The sequence below is a fragment of the Monodon monoceros genome, unplaced genomic scaffold (genome assembly GCF_005190385.1).
Source record: "Monodon monoceros isolate NGI ecotype Baffin Bay Population unplaced genomic scaffold, NGI_Narwhal_1 Super_Scaffold_16, whole genome shotgun sequence".
Lineage (NCBI taxonomy): Eukaryota > Metazoa > Chordata > Mammalia > Artiodactyla > Monodontidae > Monodon > Monodon monoceros.
The window spans coordinates 57,701,161-57,715,562 of NW_021703772.1; the positions used below are offsets into that span (position 1 = coordinate 57,701,161).

At 34.7% G+C, this 14,402-nt stretch overlaps 1 protein-coding gene across 3 annotated transcripts in view; it reads left to right on the forward strand.

The window, feature by feature from the left end:
* ATF2 (activating transcription factor 2) overlaps positions 1–14,402 on the forward strand; it is a 79,730-nt gene that overhangs the window by 26,816 nt on the left and 38,512 nt on the right. For 2 of the 3 annotated variants that reach the window (XR_003793953.1, XM_029225364.1), the window contains exons 5-7: positions 9,792–9,888; positions 12,965–13,083; positions 13,223–13,351. Coding sequence is in view for 2 of the 3 variants with exons in the window: in XM_029225364.1 (XP_029081197.1) it covers positions 9,792–9,888; positions 12,965–13,083; positions 13,223–13,351 (345 nt within the window). In the remaining variant the exon portion in view is untranslated. The remainder of the gene's footprint in view (positions 1–9,791; positions 9,889–12,964; positions 13,084–13,222; positions 13,352–14,402) is intronic. The other variant, XM_029225365.1, reaches the window with a different exon arrangement.

Genomic DNA, 14,402 nt, shown 5'->3' on the forward strand with positions numbered 1-14,402 from the left:
TTACATGGTGTCCATGATGTTGAGCAGGGTAAAGGTAGGAGTTACCAGGGTTGGTGATACTTTAGATAGGTGGGTCAGGGAATGCCTCTGTAATAAGGTGACATTTGAATAAAGATGTGGGAGCAAACCCTGCACATACCTGGGGGAAGAGTTTTCCAGACTGAAGGAACAGCAAATATAAAGTCTCATAGGGAAGGAATGGATTTGGTGTGTTTAAAAACAGAAAGGTGACTGTTGCGGCTGGAGCATATAGTGATTAATGAGGATAAGGGTAGGAGATGATGTCAGAAAGGTAGGGGAATAAAAAGAGTCGATAACCTGTAGGGCTTTTGTTGACTGTGATAAGGTATTTGGATTTTATTCAGAGAGCAATGAAAAGCCATTGCTGAGCTAATAGTGAAAGTAGAGACTGGCAGCAGTCAGAGAGATAGTGGTGGCTTTGACTAGGTGGTAATAATGGACAAATAGAGAAATAGACTGATTTGACATATATTTTGGAGATATATTTTGTATACATTTTTCTATAAATTCAGGAAAGCTAAAAATTGCAATTTCTAAAATCCTTTTCAGCTAGAATTCTGGGTATGATTTTAGGTTCCACCAACCAGATTTACTCATTCTGGTAAATTACATTTACTCCTTGGATTTGGGACCAAGTTAAATGGAAAGGTGGTATTACTCAAGTCCTCCATTTTGCTGGAATGGATTGGACAGACACAGTATGAATCTTTAATCCCTGGATTAGAGCTAATACAGTATGTTTCTAGAGCCAGCCTTTGGACCATGACCAGTTTTGCTGTGTTGTTCTAGGAATCATTCGTGGAAACTCAGTCTCAAACCAGTCCCTAATTCCTTGTCCTATCCTTTTCTGCTTAAAATAGTTGGAATTGTTATTTTGTGATTGAGTCTTTAGTAACACACATGCCATTTTAAATAAAAAGAATTACATTTAAATTTACTTAAGAGAGCTTCCAAATGAAGCCAACAAAAGATCAGGGGGGATTTGACTTCAGGATGAATCCAAGAAGTCGAATTAGTACCATCCAACCTTCCCCGTTTTTGGTGCCTCTGCGCCAAAACTATCCCTTCCATCTTCTGCCTCCACCCCAACTCCCAAGGCCAGGCTGTTGTTTCTCCCTATCTGGGAGATAGAACCAGTGAAAGAATGACTCAGTAAAATTAGGAGAAAAAGGCAAATGAAAATGAGATACTCTTCAGGTCAAGAAGATATTTTAAAATTGCTGAGAAAAATTACACCATCTGTTCAAGCGTATCCAGACTGTTTATAGACACTATTAATGGTTTGCTTCCTTAGCTGATGGGGTGAGGCAAATGGAACATTACACAGCACATCCCCGGGGTAAAGTAAGTGTTTATTCACCTCAACACCAGATCCAGAAAGTCTGGGAACTTTTTAATATTCATTGTTTAAGTTCTCGCAGCAGACTGCCTTGCACATGCCCAGTCCATGTCCATGGCACAAATGGCCAAGAGACTGAGAGGTAGACTACCTCTTAGCCAGCCAAGAAGACACCCTTCGTAGGGCTAAGGTCTTCTATGAACATAACAAGGGTGTTCCAGCACTTTATCAGGCCCCAAAGTCACCCATTGTTCTTCCTCATAATATATATCAGCAACATTTCCATCTAATGATCCTGCCTATAAATCCATCTATGATTATTTTGACATTTTCTACCATAAGAATGTTTATACTTTTGGCAAAGCAGCAACCATTTTACTTCAGTGATATTAAAAGTACTCTTGCACTCTTATTCATTGCTGGTAAAAGTGCAAGATGGCACACCCCCCTAGAGGGAGTTTGACAATATCTAGCAAAATTACACATGCATTTACCCTTTGACCCAACAATCCTACTTCTGGGACTCTATCCCAAAGATGCACTGTCAAAACTATGAAAAGACATATGCCCAAGGTTATTAGATATATGTTCAATATATTTTGTTACCTGTCAGTCTCTGGACAGTAGTATTCCAGGAGAATAGAAGCAAAAGCTATAAAGCTTCTTGAAACTTCAGTTTGGAAGTGACAGGTCATCACTTCTGCAGCATTCTGTTGATCAGTGCAACTCACCAGACCAGCCCAGACTCAAGGGGTGGGGAAATAGATACCCTCCTCCGGATGGGAGAACCAGCCTTACCACATTGCAAAGGAAGGAGGGTACATATCATAATGGAAGGAATTTGTGGCCATATTTTACAATCTGGCACAGACAAATACTGAAATACTTAACAGGTAAAATAATTTCTGGGGTGGGCCTCAAAAAAATCCATTGGGTGAATGGTGAGTAGAGATGAAATGAGATGGATCATAGGTTGATAATTGCTAAAGCTGGGTGAATGTGCAAAGGGGTTTATTACACTATTTCTTTTTAATTTACTAAAATGCAGCAGAAGAAAAATAAACCTATTGCTGAATGTAAGAACATATGTATGTATGTGTATCAGAGATTGTGTAAAAGACCTAATATTTTTTAAAAATATGAAAAACATTAAGTTAGAATTGTTTTTTAGACTCCCTGTTATGAAAGGAGTTAACATTCATTTTTCCTCCTACTTCTTTCCTCTCCCTTGATGTCTGATAATAATTTTTCCATTGTCAGGGTTTGTAATACATTTTGTCTGATAATCTATAATCCCCATATTTCTTTAGTTTTACTTCTGTATTTAAATAGTATAGATAGAGAGGAAGGGTGAGAGCTAAGCTTTAAGGCACTCCAGTGTTCAGAAGTCAGAAAGAAGGGGAGGATGTAGCAGAGGAGACTGAGAAGCAAGCAGACAATGAAGAAAATTGTGTTCTGGAAGTCAAGTAGAAAAAGTATTTCAAAGTGTCGGGGAACAATGTAGTCATATAGTTGAAAGGGTAAGGTGAGAATTCAGTATTTATTATCGGATTTAGAAAAATGGGGATTATTAGACACCTTGCTAAGAGTAGCTTCAGTGAAGCAGCAGTGACAGCAGTGAGATTGGAGTTAGACTGACGAGTAAATGTGGAGAACCAGAAGTGGAGACATTATAAGATACCTTTTTCTTGGAATTTAGCTTAAAGGGAACAGTAAAATAACTGCTGGAGGAGAATTGAAGATGGAGTTTTTTTGTTTGTTTTGAATTTTAAGGTGGGACTATCACAGCATATTTGACACTGCAGAGAGAGGGACTATTGCAGGAATGGGGTCCTTAGGAGAGGATGGGATCCGGTGTTCAAGTGAAGGGACTGGCCTTAGAAAGGACCATAGACAATTTATCCATAGTAACTGAAACTGAAAAGGCGGGAAGAGGTGGGGAAGGTTTGAATAGAGAAAAGGAAGCATATCAAAACTTAGACATACAAACATTTCTTCGATATGGTCACCATAAAAAACTACATTTCTTTTCATTCCATTACACAAAAGAAATCACCTTTAGAAGCTATGGCACATTGTTTTAAAGAGACTTGTATTACTTAGGATGCTGGCTGAAACAAAGACTCAACCTTAATAGATTGAGCAGTTTGTTCTTTATGTAATAACTGGGAAGTAGGAGTCCCAGGGCTGGCTGATTCTATAACCCTCAACATGCTACTTCCATTTTTAGCTCCATGATGGCTGTTCCAGCTCCTGACTCAAGTCCATATTCCAGCAATAAGAGAGGGAGAAGGGGAAGCAAAACACAGCATGTATACACCCATCATTTTAGGAGCATTAACTGGAAGTAATGCATATAATTTTCACTCATTCTTTTGGTCCCAGCCCAATCATATGCCCACCTAACTGCAAAGAAAGCTAGAAAATGTGGTCTTTGTCCTGGGCAGCCAAGTGCTCACCTAAAATTCCGAAGTTCTTTTATTGAAGGAAAAAGGGTAATAGATATTGAGGGACAGCTGGCGGTCCCTGTCATAGTTTTCAGAGATGATTTTGAATTTGGTAACCTAACAAAAAGTCATTTGGAGTCTGAGTCTGGTTAAGCTGGGTAATACTGAAATTACCAAAGTCTTGAGTTTAGTTAATAGTAATATATCAATGTTGGTTTCTTAGTTTTGATAAATGTACCACAGTAATGTAAGATGAGAACATTGGGGAAACAAACTGAGTAATGAGTGTGTGAGAACTCTCTGTACTATTACTGCAACTTTTCTGTAAACTTAAAGGTTTTCCAAAATAAAAAGTTTATTCAAAACAATAACAACAAAAAGCTCTACCTGAGAAACACAAAAAAGTTGCTTATGAACCACAGAATAGAGCTTTCAGATATTTATCAAGTGTATATATACCATGTCTATTTATTTGTGCTCCAGGTTGTTTCAAAAAGGATTTGAGGAATTAAAGTTTCATATAATAGTTGTCATAGTAATAAAAACAGTTATAACAGTAGTAACATTTTTTAACTTAGCCAGTCACTGTGCTAAGAAGCTTATGTGGGTTATGTCATTTAATCCTGCAAAAGCCCTATAAAATAGGTGCTACTGGCCTCATTTTACAAGTGAGCAGTTGAACTTAAATATACTACTGAATGTCTCTCAGTCACAGAGCCTGAAAATATTGAAGATAAGTTTGAACCCAAGCCTGCTCTTGTGTTAACATTTATAGCGAAACATCCCTAAATAGAATGTTCAGGCTTCAAGGTATATTTGAATACAGGTCTTTGTATATGTTTTCTTTTTTCAATTAACATTAAAGGTTTTTATTTTCTCATAATTACAAAAGCATCACTGAAAATGTTGACAAAAGGAAAAAATAAAATCCAGAGAGGACTTCTGTTAACATTTGGTGTATTTCCTATATCCTTCCCCCCTTTTATTTATTCAAACAAAATTGGGATCATACTGCACATATAGTTTTGTATTCTATTTGTATGCAGATGACACTATATGTATTATGGGCATTTTGTGTGTTAATTGAAAACATGGGTTTGAGTTCCTGTGTAGTATTCTATTGCCAGAATGTGTCCCATAATCTATTTACCCATTCCTGTTTTATGACCTAAAAATTATTACGGCCTTAAAAAATCACAACATTGTGATGAGTATTCTTCTGTATTACCCTTTATATGCATCTCTAATTAATTCCTCAAAATACATTTTTAGAAATCAAATTATTGGGTGAAAATGTATACACATTTTTAAGGTTCTTCATACATTTTGCATATTGTTTTTAAAAGCTAAAACAATATATTTTCACTAGTAATTTATCTAAGCACCGTTCTCATCATGAACACTCCAGTCCTAGGTATTATTAACTATTTTTTGGCTTATATTGTTCCCTAAGATACTTAAAATAGTCTAACCTCTATGTTATAATACCTTGTAACTGTTACCGGCCAAAATGATAATCCGGCTAAGGTCAGCATCATCCATTTGTTAAATCTTGCTTAGAACAGAAATGGTATAATCTCTCTCTAGATTCAAATAGTATTTCCTAGGAAATTAGAAATTCTAATAAGAATTGATTTTAGAAACACCAATTTATTGGTGGTATTACAAATTATTTTTTGTCACTAGTAGGTGATAACATTATTCCAAATTTGAATTTCACCTTTAAAAAACTTAATGGACTTAAATTTTCAAATAGGTATTTAAAATTTTTAATACATTTTGTTGATAATGTCATTTCAGAGAGAGACACTTATAGAATTCAATGCAGAGGATTTTAACTTTTGACTCTTTACATTACAATTTTTTTCATATGCTCGCTCAGTCACTATTAGGTATTTCACAAAGAGTCCTGTTCATTTCATTTGTTTTAACATGGCGTTCCACTGAATTCAGTAAAAGAGACGAAGTTGAGATAATTTAGTGAAAGATTCATTTAACATTGAAACTCATATTTTATTGATAGTATCTTTGCTTTTGGTGATACTCTTATTGAAAATTCTTTCTTTGGTAGAATGTTAATACATTATAAGTTGTTTTACAAAGGAGATAATCATTTAATCTAAAGTTTCAGTGAAGGTGTGAGAGTGGAAGTGTGTATGTGTGTGTGTTTAATTAGTAACTTCCTGATGTTGAATAAAATAATTCAGCTAGTTAAAGAAGTAGTAAAATGGGCTATTGGCCTGATGGCTTTATAACTTAGTACCTATTTAATCTATTTTAAATAGGAATAATAATCTATATGATAGATATGAATGCATGTATTAAATGCAGAATGACTGATTTCTTAGGAAGTTAATTCTGGTAAGAGTGTTCAAGCCTTGGAAACACAGATTTCTCAGATACCAGAGCTTAAATTAATTTATTATGGAAGCAACTATTTCACCTCCCTCCTACCTGTCAGGTTACCCATCCTTTTTAACCTTTTAAGAGAGATGATTGGCCTATCCTACCTTTCTTGACTGCCTTTCCCATTGTTTATTCAGCTATATGCTCAAAGTCTTCTTGTTTAACAAAACACTACACATCAGTAACATTTTGCATTGGAGTTGTGCTCTCAATTGCCTGGAAGAAAGAAATTGTATGAATTCAGTATGTTATCACTAGCAGTATCATTATAATTTTTCTACGAAGCTTATTTTTAGAATAAAATTCTTAATTTGTCTGGGAAAGCAGTTCAAAGAGATTCTGCAAAAATGTTAGCTTGTAATAGCTACTTTATGTGTTTGTTGAAGAAAGAATGCGTTTTACAATATATATGTTCCTGGTGACTGCCTTTTGACACTGTCTTTTTAAATTTCTTGTTAGAGATAAGTAAGTTTCCTCAGATGATAGCCAAGGTTAAACTCACCTGTATCAAGTGTCAATTTCAGTGTATTTTACCCGTGTATATAAATAATATCATTATATGATCAACAATTCCTTTATAAATAGCATTCAGGTAAATTTGATCTGTACATTCTCCATGAGACTTTGTAAATTCATATTCATCGCATTTCTCCTCTTACTATTCATATGATCCTAAATGTTTTTTAGGATCCTTTTAGCTGTTTCTTTTCACTTAGAATCAATCTCGGTGCCGTTTTCACATGTTTTGTATAAAGCATAATGTTATTTATTCTATATGTAGTTGCTGTTTGATTTGGATATTTGTGTTCAAACCAGAATCTAAGCAGAGGATACTGTTAGGATAAAAAATTCTTAGCACATAACTATCTGTTAATTATGCTGACTGCTGTTTTAAAATCTAAGACCTCTACCAAAACGCATTCATTTGCAAATGTTTAATGATTGCCCTCAATGGAGAAAGCCACGTTGTTAGGTTCTTTGGAACGTAAAGTGAACCTTGCTTTAAGATACCTGTAAGACATTCAAGCAAAAAAAAAAAGAAAGATACTTGTAAGACATTCAGAACTGTAATGCAAAGTAAAAAGCAATGAAGTAACACAAGTAAACGCTATAGCTATGTTCATTCTCCATGTTCTTTGTTATTTGTTATTCGGTCTATCAAAGGATGACTATTTCTTATTTCTCCAATTTGTTTTTTTTTTTAATAAATTTGTTTTTTTATTTTTGGCTGTGTTGGGTCTTCATTGCTGCGTGTGGGCTTCTCCTGATGCAGAGCACGGGCTCTAGGCACTTGGGCTTCAGTAGTTGTGGCTCGCGGACTGAGTAGTGGCTCGCGGGCTCTAGAGCGCAGGTTCAGTAGTTGTGACGCACGGGTTTAGTTGCTCCGCAGCATGTGGGAATCTTCCTGGACCAGGGCTCAAATCTGTGTCCCCTGCATTGGCAGGTGGATTCTTAACCACTGCGCCACCAGGAAAGCCCTTATTTCTCCAATTTGGAAAGGATTCTTACAATGATGAAGCAATAGGAAAATAGCACTTGAGTGGGGAGGAGCTGGATTATGATCCCATTGCCTATAGTTGGTACTTAATAAATGTTTGAAGAGTAAATGAATAAGTCAAGGGGTAGAGGTACTGTTTGCATCTGGACACTCACCTACAATGGGAATACAAGCAGGTTTTGAAGAGGGATCATATAATAATAATTTTCCACTGGTGTACAGTAACTTAAAGACTTAGTGGTAAGCATACTTACATGAGAGCACTATACAGCCAAATTAAATTAAAGGCTTAATTCATCTTAAGGAGCAGTCTGTGGTTTGGTGGGTTTTTTGTTTTTCCTTTAGACTGGGCTTGAAGATTCAATTCTTTAATTGTAAGGAGTTCTTTCTTTCAATTGGCATTTATTTATATGCTAAATTTGGGGGAGCTCAAATAGTAGGAGCTCAGCCTACTTAAAAGGAAATACAAAAATATCAATATCATATTTGATAGGTGCTATAACCAGGCACTGTGCAGAGCAAGATGAGGTATATATGAGAGGGATTAACTTTTACAGTGGGCTTGTGGGCTGGCCTAAGTATGATATAGGTCATACTTTTAATATTTAGAATAAAAAACATAATGGAAAGAAATATTTCATTCTTTTATGTAGTTTTAAGGTTACCCTAAAGCTATTATCATTTGTTGCATGAAAGGATGTAGTGAGTTGGATAGTGGGGTGGTGAGACCAAAGAGAAAGAATCCATTTTTGGTGGTTCAGAGGAACCAAGTTCAAATACATATAATTTTAACATCCCATTTGTAAGGATATAGACTAGAGAGTGAGTTTAGATCTCTTAATTTGGCATTTTATAATTATTGCTCTGAAATAACAAAAAGTAAGTGCTCTCTATTTTCAGTTATAAATGTTACTAAAGATAAGGGAGCATCTTCATAAAGATTGATGTCCAGACACAGTCAGGAGGTATTTAAACAATGCATTTATTATATTGTAATCATAAATGTCACCTTTGGCAGGCAGGATGTATCCAAGCTAAGTGTAGTTTTAAAAATAAATTTGCTTCATTTTTTTATATAAGAATGCGATAATAAAATGAAAAATCACTTTAAGTTAAAATTTTAATTTAATTTTATTTTACTTTTTAAAAAATTATTTATTTACTTTTGGCTGCGTTGGGTCTTCCTTGCTGCGTGCAGGCTTTCTCTAGTTGTGGCCAGCGGGGGCTACTCTTCATTGCGGTGCACGGGCTTCTCATTGCAGAGCATGAGCTCTAGGCGCATGGGCTTCAGTAGTTGCAGTGCGTGGGCTCAGTAGTTGCAGTGCGCGGGCTTCAGTAGTTGTGGCTCTTGGGCTCTAGAGCGCAGGCTCAGTCGTTGTGGCGCACGGGCTTAGGCTTAGTTGCTCTGCGGCATGTGGGATCTTCCCGGACCAGGGCTAGAACCCGTTTCCCCTGCATTGGCAGGCGGAATCTTAACCACTGTGCTACCAGGGAAGTCGTTTATTTTATTTTAAAGTAATTAATTGCTTTATTATTGTACTGGCCACTATTTCTTTGCTGGATTATGATCGAGGCATTCTTTTCTTTATGTGATAACATAAAGAACCTGATTTACCTCTTAATTTGTCCAGGAGTAATATTTTTATAAGAAAGTTTTCATTTTAAAAGTGGTAAGTAACCTGAAATCTAAGTAAAATACAATGCTTTCTTCAAAAGTCATTATACCATGGAGTATATATTTCTACTGTGATATGGCAAAAATTAATAGTGGTCTATTTTTAGTGTCCAAATGAAATTTATATAAAGTTTCTTTGCCTCAGGTTTTGTTTTTAAATGCTCTAAAATGAGTTATGTGACCTAGTATTATATCAGAATTGCTTGTTCTTGGGTAATGTGTTTCTCTATGATTGTTTGAGATCTAGTATGTTTATCTATACTAACAGTAGGTTCTTTATAGTTAACAAACTGCTATTTCTTTTTTAATGGTGGTTTTACATGTTGTGGAAATGAATTTCCTTATCATTTAACTTATTTGATCAAATTGAAAATCTTAACTATATTTTAAAACTTTTTGCCACAGCGTTTTACCAACGAGGATCATTTGGCTGTCCATAAACATAAACATGAGATGACACTGAAATTTGGTCCAGCACGTAATGACAGTGTCATTGTGGCTGGTTAGTATATGCTTTTATTAATAGCTTATATACATATTTCACCTGGAATGTGCACAATTTTTGTGTATTCTCTGTAAATAATATAGTCTGGTGATATTCCAATGACTTCATTTACAATAAATGTTGGCAACATGTATTTTACCCATTACATTTTTATGTTTCCTTCTGACCATTCATTTCACTCTTTTTGTGTGGTTTTCAAATGTGGATTTTAATGTCATTTTTTGTGGAAGTTAATTAGAAACCTGGGAACATTCATACCATTTCCAAAATTTACATTTCACTGATAGTTGAACTAATGTGATGTTTAGTCAATGTTTCTTTTAGCTGTTTACACCTGCTTTACAATGCTATGCGAAGCTAGATGATGATCAAGCTCTTCCTGTTGGAGAAAGAGCAATTAGCAGACTTGTTCATTAGGATTTTGTTTGTTTCTTTTTGGACTAAACATCTGTGTTAGTAAAATACTCTCAATAAAGGGGGCTAAAATTCAGTCAGTGCTTTTATTTTTGTATGTTGCTCCTATGAGCATGCAGTATCACCTAAGCAGATGATTATCTTACAGTATGCAAAAAGAGAAACCCAATTCATGCATTGGTTTATTGTCCTTCCATGCTATATCAGCTACCCCTTTTTTGGTATTTAAATATATATATGTACATATCTCTGTATATGTACACACACATAACAGTTAATTTCATTGCATTTTGTATATTTTATAAGTAGTGTGGTAAGAAAACAGTTTTATATAAAATTTAATATACTTATATACATTTCAGTCCTTTTTGTGTCATAACCACAGATTCACATAAATATTCAAATTAACTTAATTTTTTTCTCTTGTAAAGCTTAGGTTATACTATTTGTAAGTCTAGAATTATATACCTGTATACTGAATATTATTAATACTTTTAAATTATTACCCAACATAGAGATCAAATTGTCATATGCAATGCTTTGGAGAGATAATGAGGAAAAAAGACGGTTCTTGTCATTCGGTATCAAGATTTTTGCATTGAAAAAACTGGAGGTAAAAATGTTGATAATTTACCAAAAAACAATTTGTTTAGGAAAAATGTAGGGTAGCATTCTACATATCTTCATTTCTATAAGTAGAAGGAAGTAGACAAGAGTGAAGTATGCATTTCTTTAAAACACTATACATCAGATACTAGGAGAGAGAACCAAAAACACAAACAAAATAACAACAGCCTGAAGGTTCACTCTCGTAGGCACGAAGGTCTTTGCTTCTCTAGAATTTCTTGCCTTAGAGCCATATCTCTCTCTGTAACATTTAACTCAAAAATATTTTGAGATTGGTTTCTAGAACTTACTTTCCTATCTGTTTACATTTAATGCAATAGAAAAGTAGAACACATTCAAACATAGCACTTGACCATTTTTTTACTAATATACATTGAGATGAGTAGTTTAGCATTACTGTATAAATATAATGCATGATGTGTATGGTATATATTTGATGATCAATAGCCATAAGCCATGTGCATGTTTAAACAATTGTGCCTGTGTTGACTTTTCTCTTTTCAAGCCTGATCATTACAGTAATCACTGATAAAAGTGATTTTTCCATACGTATTTTATTTTTAAGACTTCTCTCCCTTTAATACAAAATAGCCTCCTCTTGGGCTTAGATAGACAAACCCTTTGGGCATGAACAGAAGAGTCAAATTTATGTTCAGTTTACTAATTCAGTCATGATGGACCTAGGTTGATACAAGTATGCTGGGCCCTTACTATAATACCATTTTGAAGTCTTTTTGGGGGTAGAGGTTATATATGTTGCAGACTAACTATTAGGTAAAATGAAGACAAAATAAAAGTCCTTCAGTAATTTTGATAATACTAATAGTGTCTGAGGTAGGCCTACATTATATCTAATGTGTATGACAAGTAGGTCATTTTAGTGTTAAATATATTTATATGTAGTAAACATATTAATACTCTGGGAATATGTTGAGGTGAGGGTGAAGATAAAACAGTAAGTAATGCCCACTCTGGGGACCCAATAGTTAACAGAAATATGTGAATTTTAATTTCACAGAAGGTTTTGTAAGTATTTTATCTTAAACCAGGAGTCATCCTTATACTTTTATTTAGTTTAAGCTTGATCCCTGATATAACCTATAAAATTGATGCCCTAAAATATATAAAATGTGAATAGAATTTGAATGTGCTACCAACTCTAATCAATCTGAGTAAACAGCCTTGAAAATAATAAGACTAAACAGGCAAAATTCATAAATTTGCTCTTTTTCAATTCAACGTGGACCTTAAGTGGCATTTGTTCTGTAACTAATACATGCTCACATGTACATTCAGTACATGTTTTAATGCACCTAGTGTGAGTACATATTCAAATGTAGGTAAAATGTTTCAAGTTTCGAGAAAGCAGAGTTTGACTAATTCTCTGCTGCCTAGGAATTAAGCTAGAACATTAGACATATAACTCTTACATAGCCCCTCATACCAAGCTTGAAAAATGCTTTAAAATAGAAAATTAGCTTTAAAAAGGAGGGTTTTGTTTTAGTTTTCATTTGCGGGGGGCTCTTGTTTTAACCTTCTTTTTCTTGTAGTATTTTGATCTACCTACTAAAGACTGTTTTATCTTAAGCTTGCTTTCATAATAGGTTATGAACACTAGTGGAAGGGCCAAGTTAAAGCAAATATATATGCTGTTGTCCTAGTTTTCCCCAAATTGCATGTATTTTATGCATTTGTAAGTTTTAATAGTGTAAATTTTTTTAAAATTTTGTGTTAGATAACGACAGTAGTTGATCTCTGAGTAGCGGGTGTTTATGTCACTCAGAGAGAACGTGTGGACTAAGGAACAAGAACTACTTCTTTTCATACTTTTATGGTTCATAAAGTTGGAGGAAATACCTTAAACTGCAACAAAAACTTAACCAGATTTTGTTTGCTTTAAAGGAAGAGGTCTTTCCAAAGAGAATTAACAGCTGACTGAACCAGTCCTGCTAATTTGTTAATTTACTAGCTATATTTTAGGGTCCTGTATGATATTTAAATCTATGTGTTTACTTCTTGACATTTATTTCAGATCAGACCCCAACACCAACAAGGTTCTTGAAAAACTGTGAAGAAGTGGGTTTGTTTAATGAGTTGGCAAGTCCATTTGAGAATGAATTCAAGAAAGCCTCAGAAGACGACATTAAAAAAGTATGTTGTTAACCATGAAATTAAAACAGTGCTTCTGACAGAACAGTAATCATAGTTTTCACTCCCTGCTCTCTTATTTTAGATATACTGATTGGCTATTTTTAAACTCCTAACATTTTCTTTAACGTTTGTGTTTTAGATGCCTCTAGATTTATCTCCTCTTGCAACACCCATTGTAAGAAGCAAAATTGAGGAGCCCTCTGTTGTAGAAACCACTCACCAGGATAGTCCTTTACCTCACCCAGAGTCTACTACCAGTGATGAGAAGGTTAGAAATTTGTATTTATGGTAGAAACACAAACTAAGTGGAAAAAAATCAGCTAAGTAAAGTCTAATATTTGATCTACATAAAATGTTAATGTAATAAATTATACATAAATCAGTGTCAGGTTGTAATAGTCTTATTGTATGTGAAAGCCTGTGAATACTCAGAAATTTCAGGGAAAGAAGACTATACCTTTATAGATAATTCGTTTTTTGTTACACACAGAAAAATTATTGGGGAGAATAGAAGAGCCATGGCAGAGGAGCTAGAAGTAAGGCAGAAAAAGTAACTATTTACCTAGGAATAAATGCTTTGACCTTAGGTGTTTTGTGTTTTTTTCATTTCCTTGTTATAAAAGTACATTCTCGTTATAAAAAGTTTAAGAATATAGAAAAATACAAGAAAGAAAAAAAAAAACTACCTTTTAGCCCATAATTGACTGATAAGAATTACTAGTATTTTGAAACATTTTTCCTAGATATATGCATGCATTTATACATAAAAATATGCATATGTAAGTGAATAGTTATAGGATACAAAGAGGAATCTTGGTTTACTTTTTTTTTTTTTGGCTGCTTTGGGTCTTCCTTGCTGCTTGCAGGCTTTCTCTAGTTGTGGTGAGCGGGGGCTACTCTTCATTGCAGTGCACAGGCTTCTCATTGCACAGGCTCTAGGCGCGCATGCTTCAGTAGTTACAGTGCGTGGGCTCAGTAGTTGTGGTGTGCGGGCTTCAATAGTTGTGGCTCTCAAACTCTAGAGCATAGGCTCAGTAGTTGTGCACGGGCTTAGATGCTCCGCAGCATGAAGGATCTTCCCGGATCAGGGATTGAACCTGTGTCCCCTGCATTGGCAGGTGGATTCTTAACCACTGTGCCACCAGGGAAGTCCCAATTTACTTTTTTATATCATGCTTTAGACATTCAGCATTAATGTACATTTTCCCATGGCATTAGAAAATTTTCCAAAGTCATAATTTTTAATGGTTGCACTTTATTTTATCATTACCTTAATGTATTTACTTATCTTGTTCTTGTTGGACATAAAGGTTGTTTCC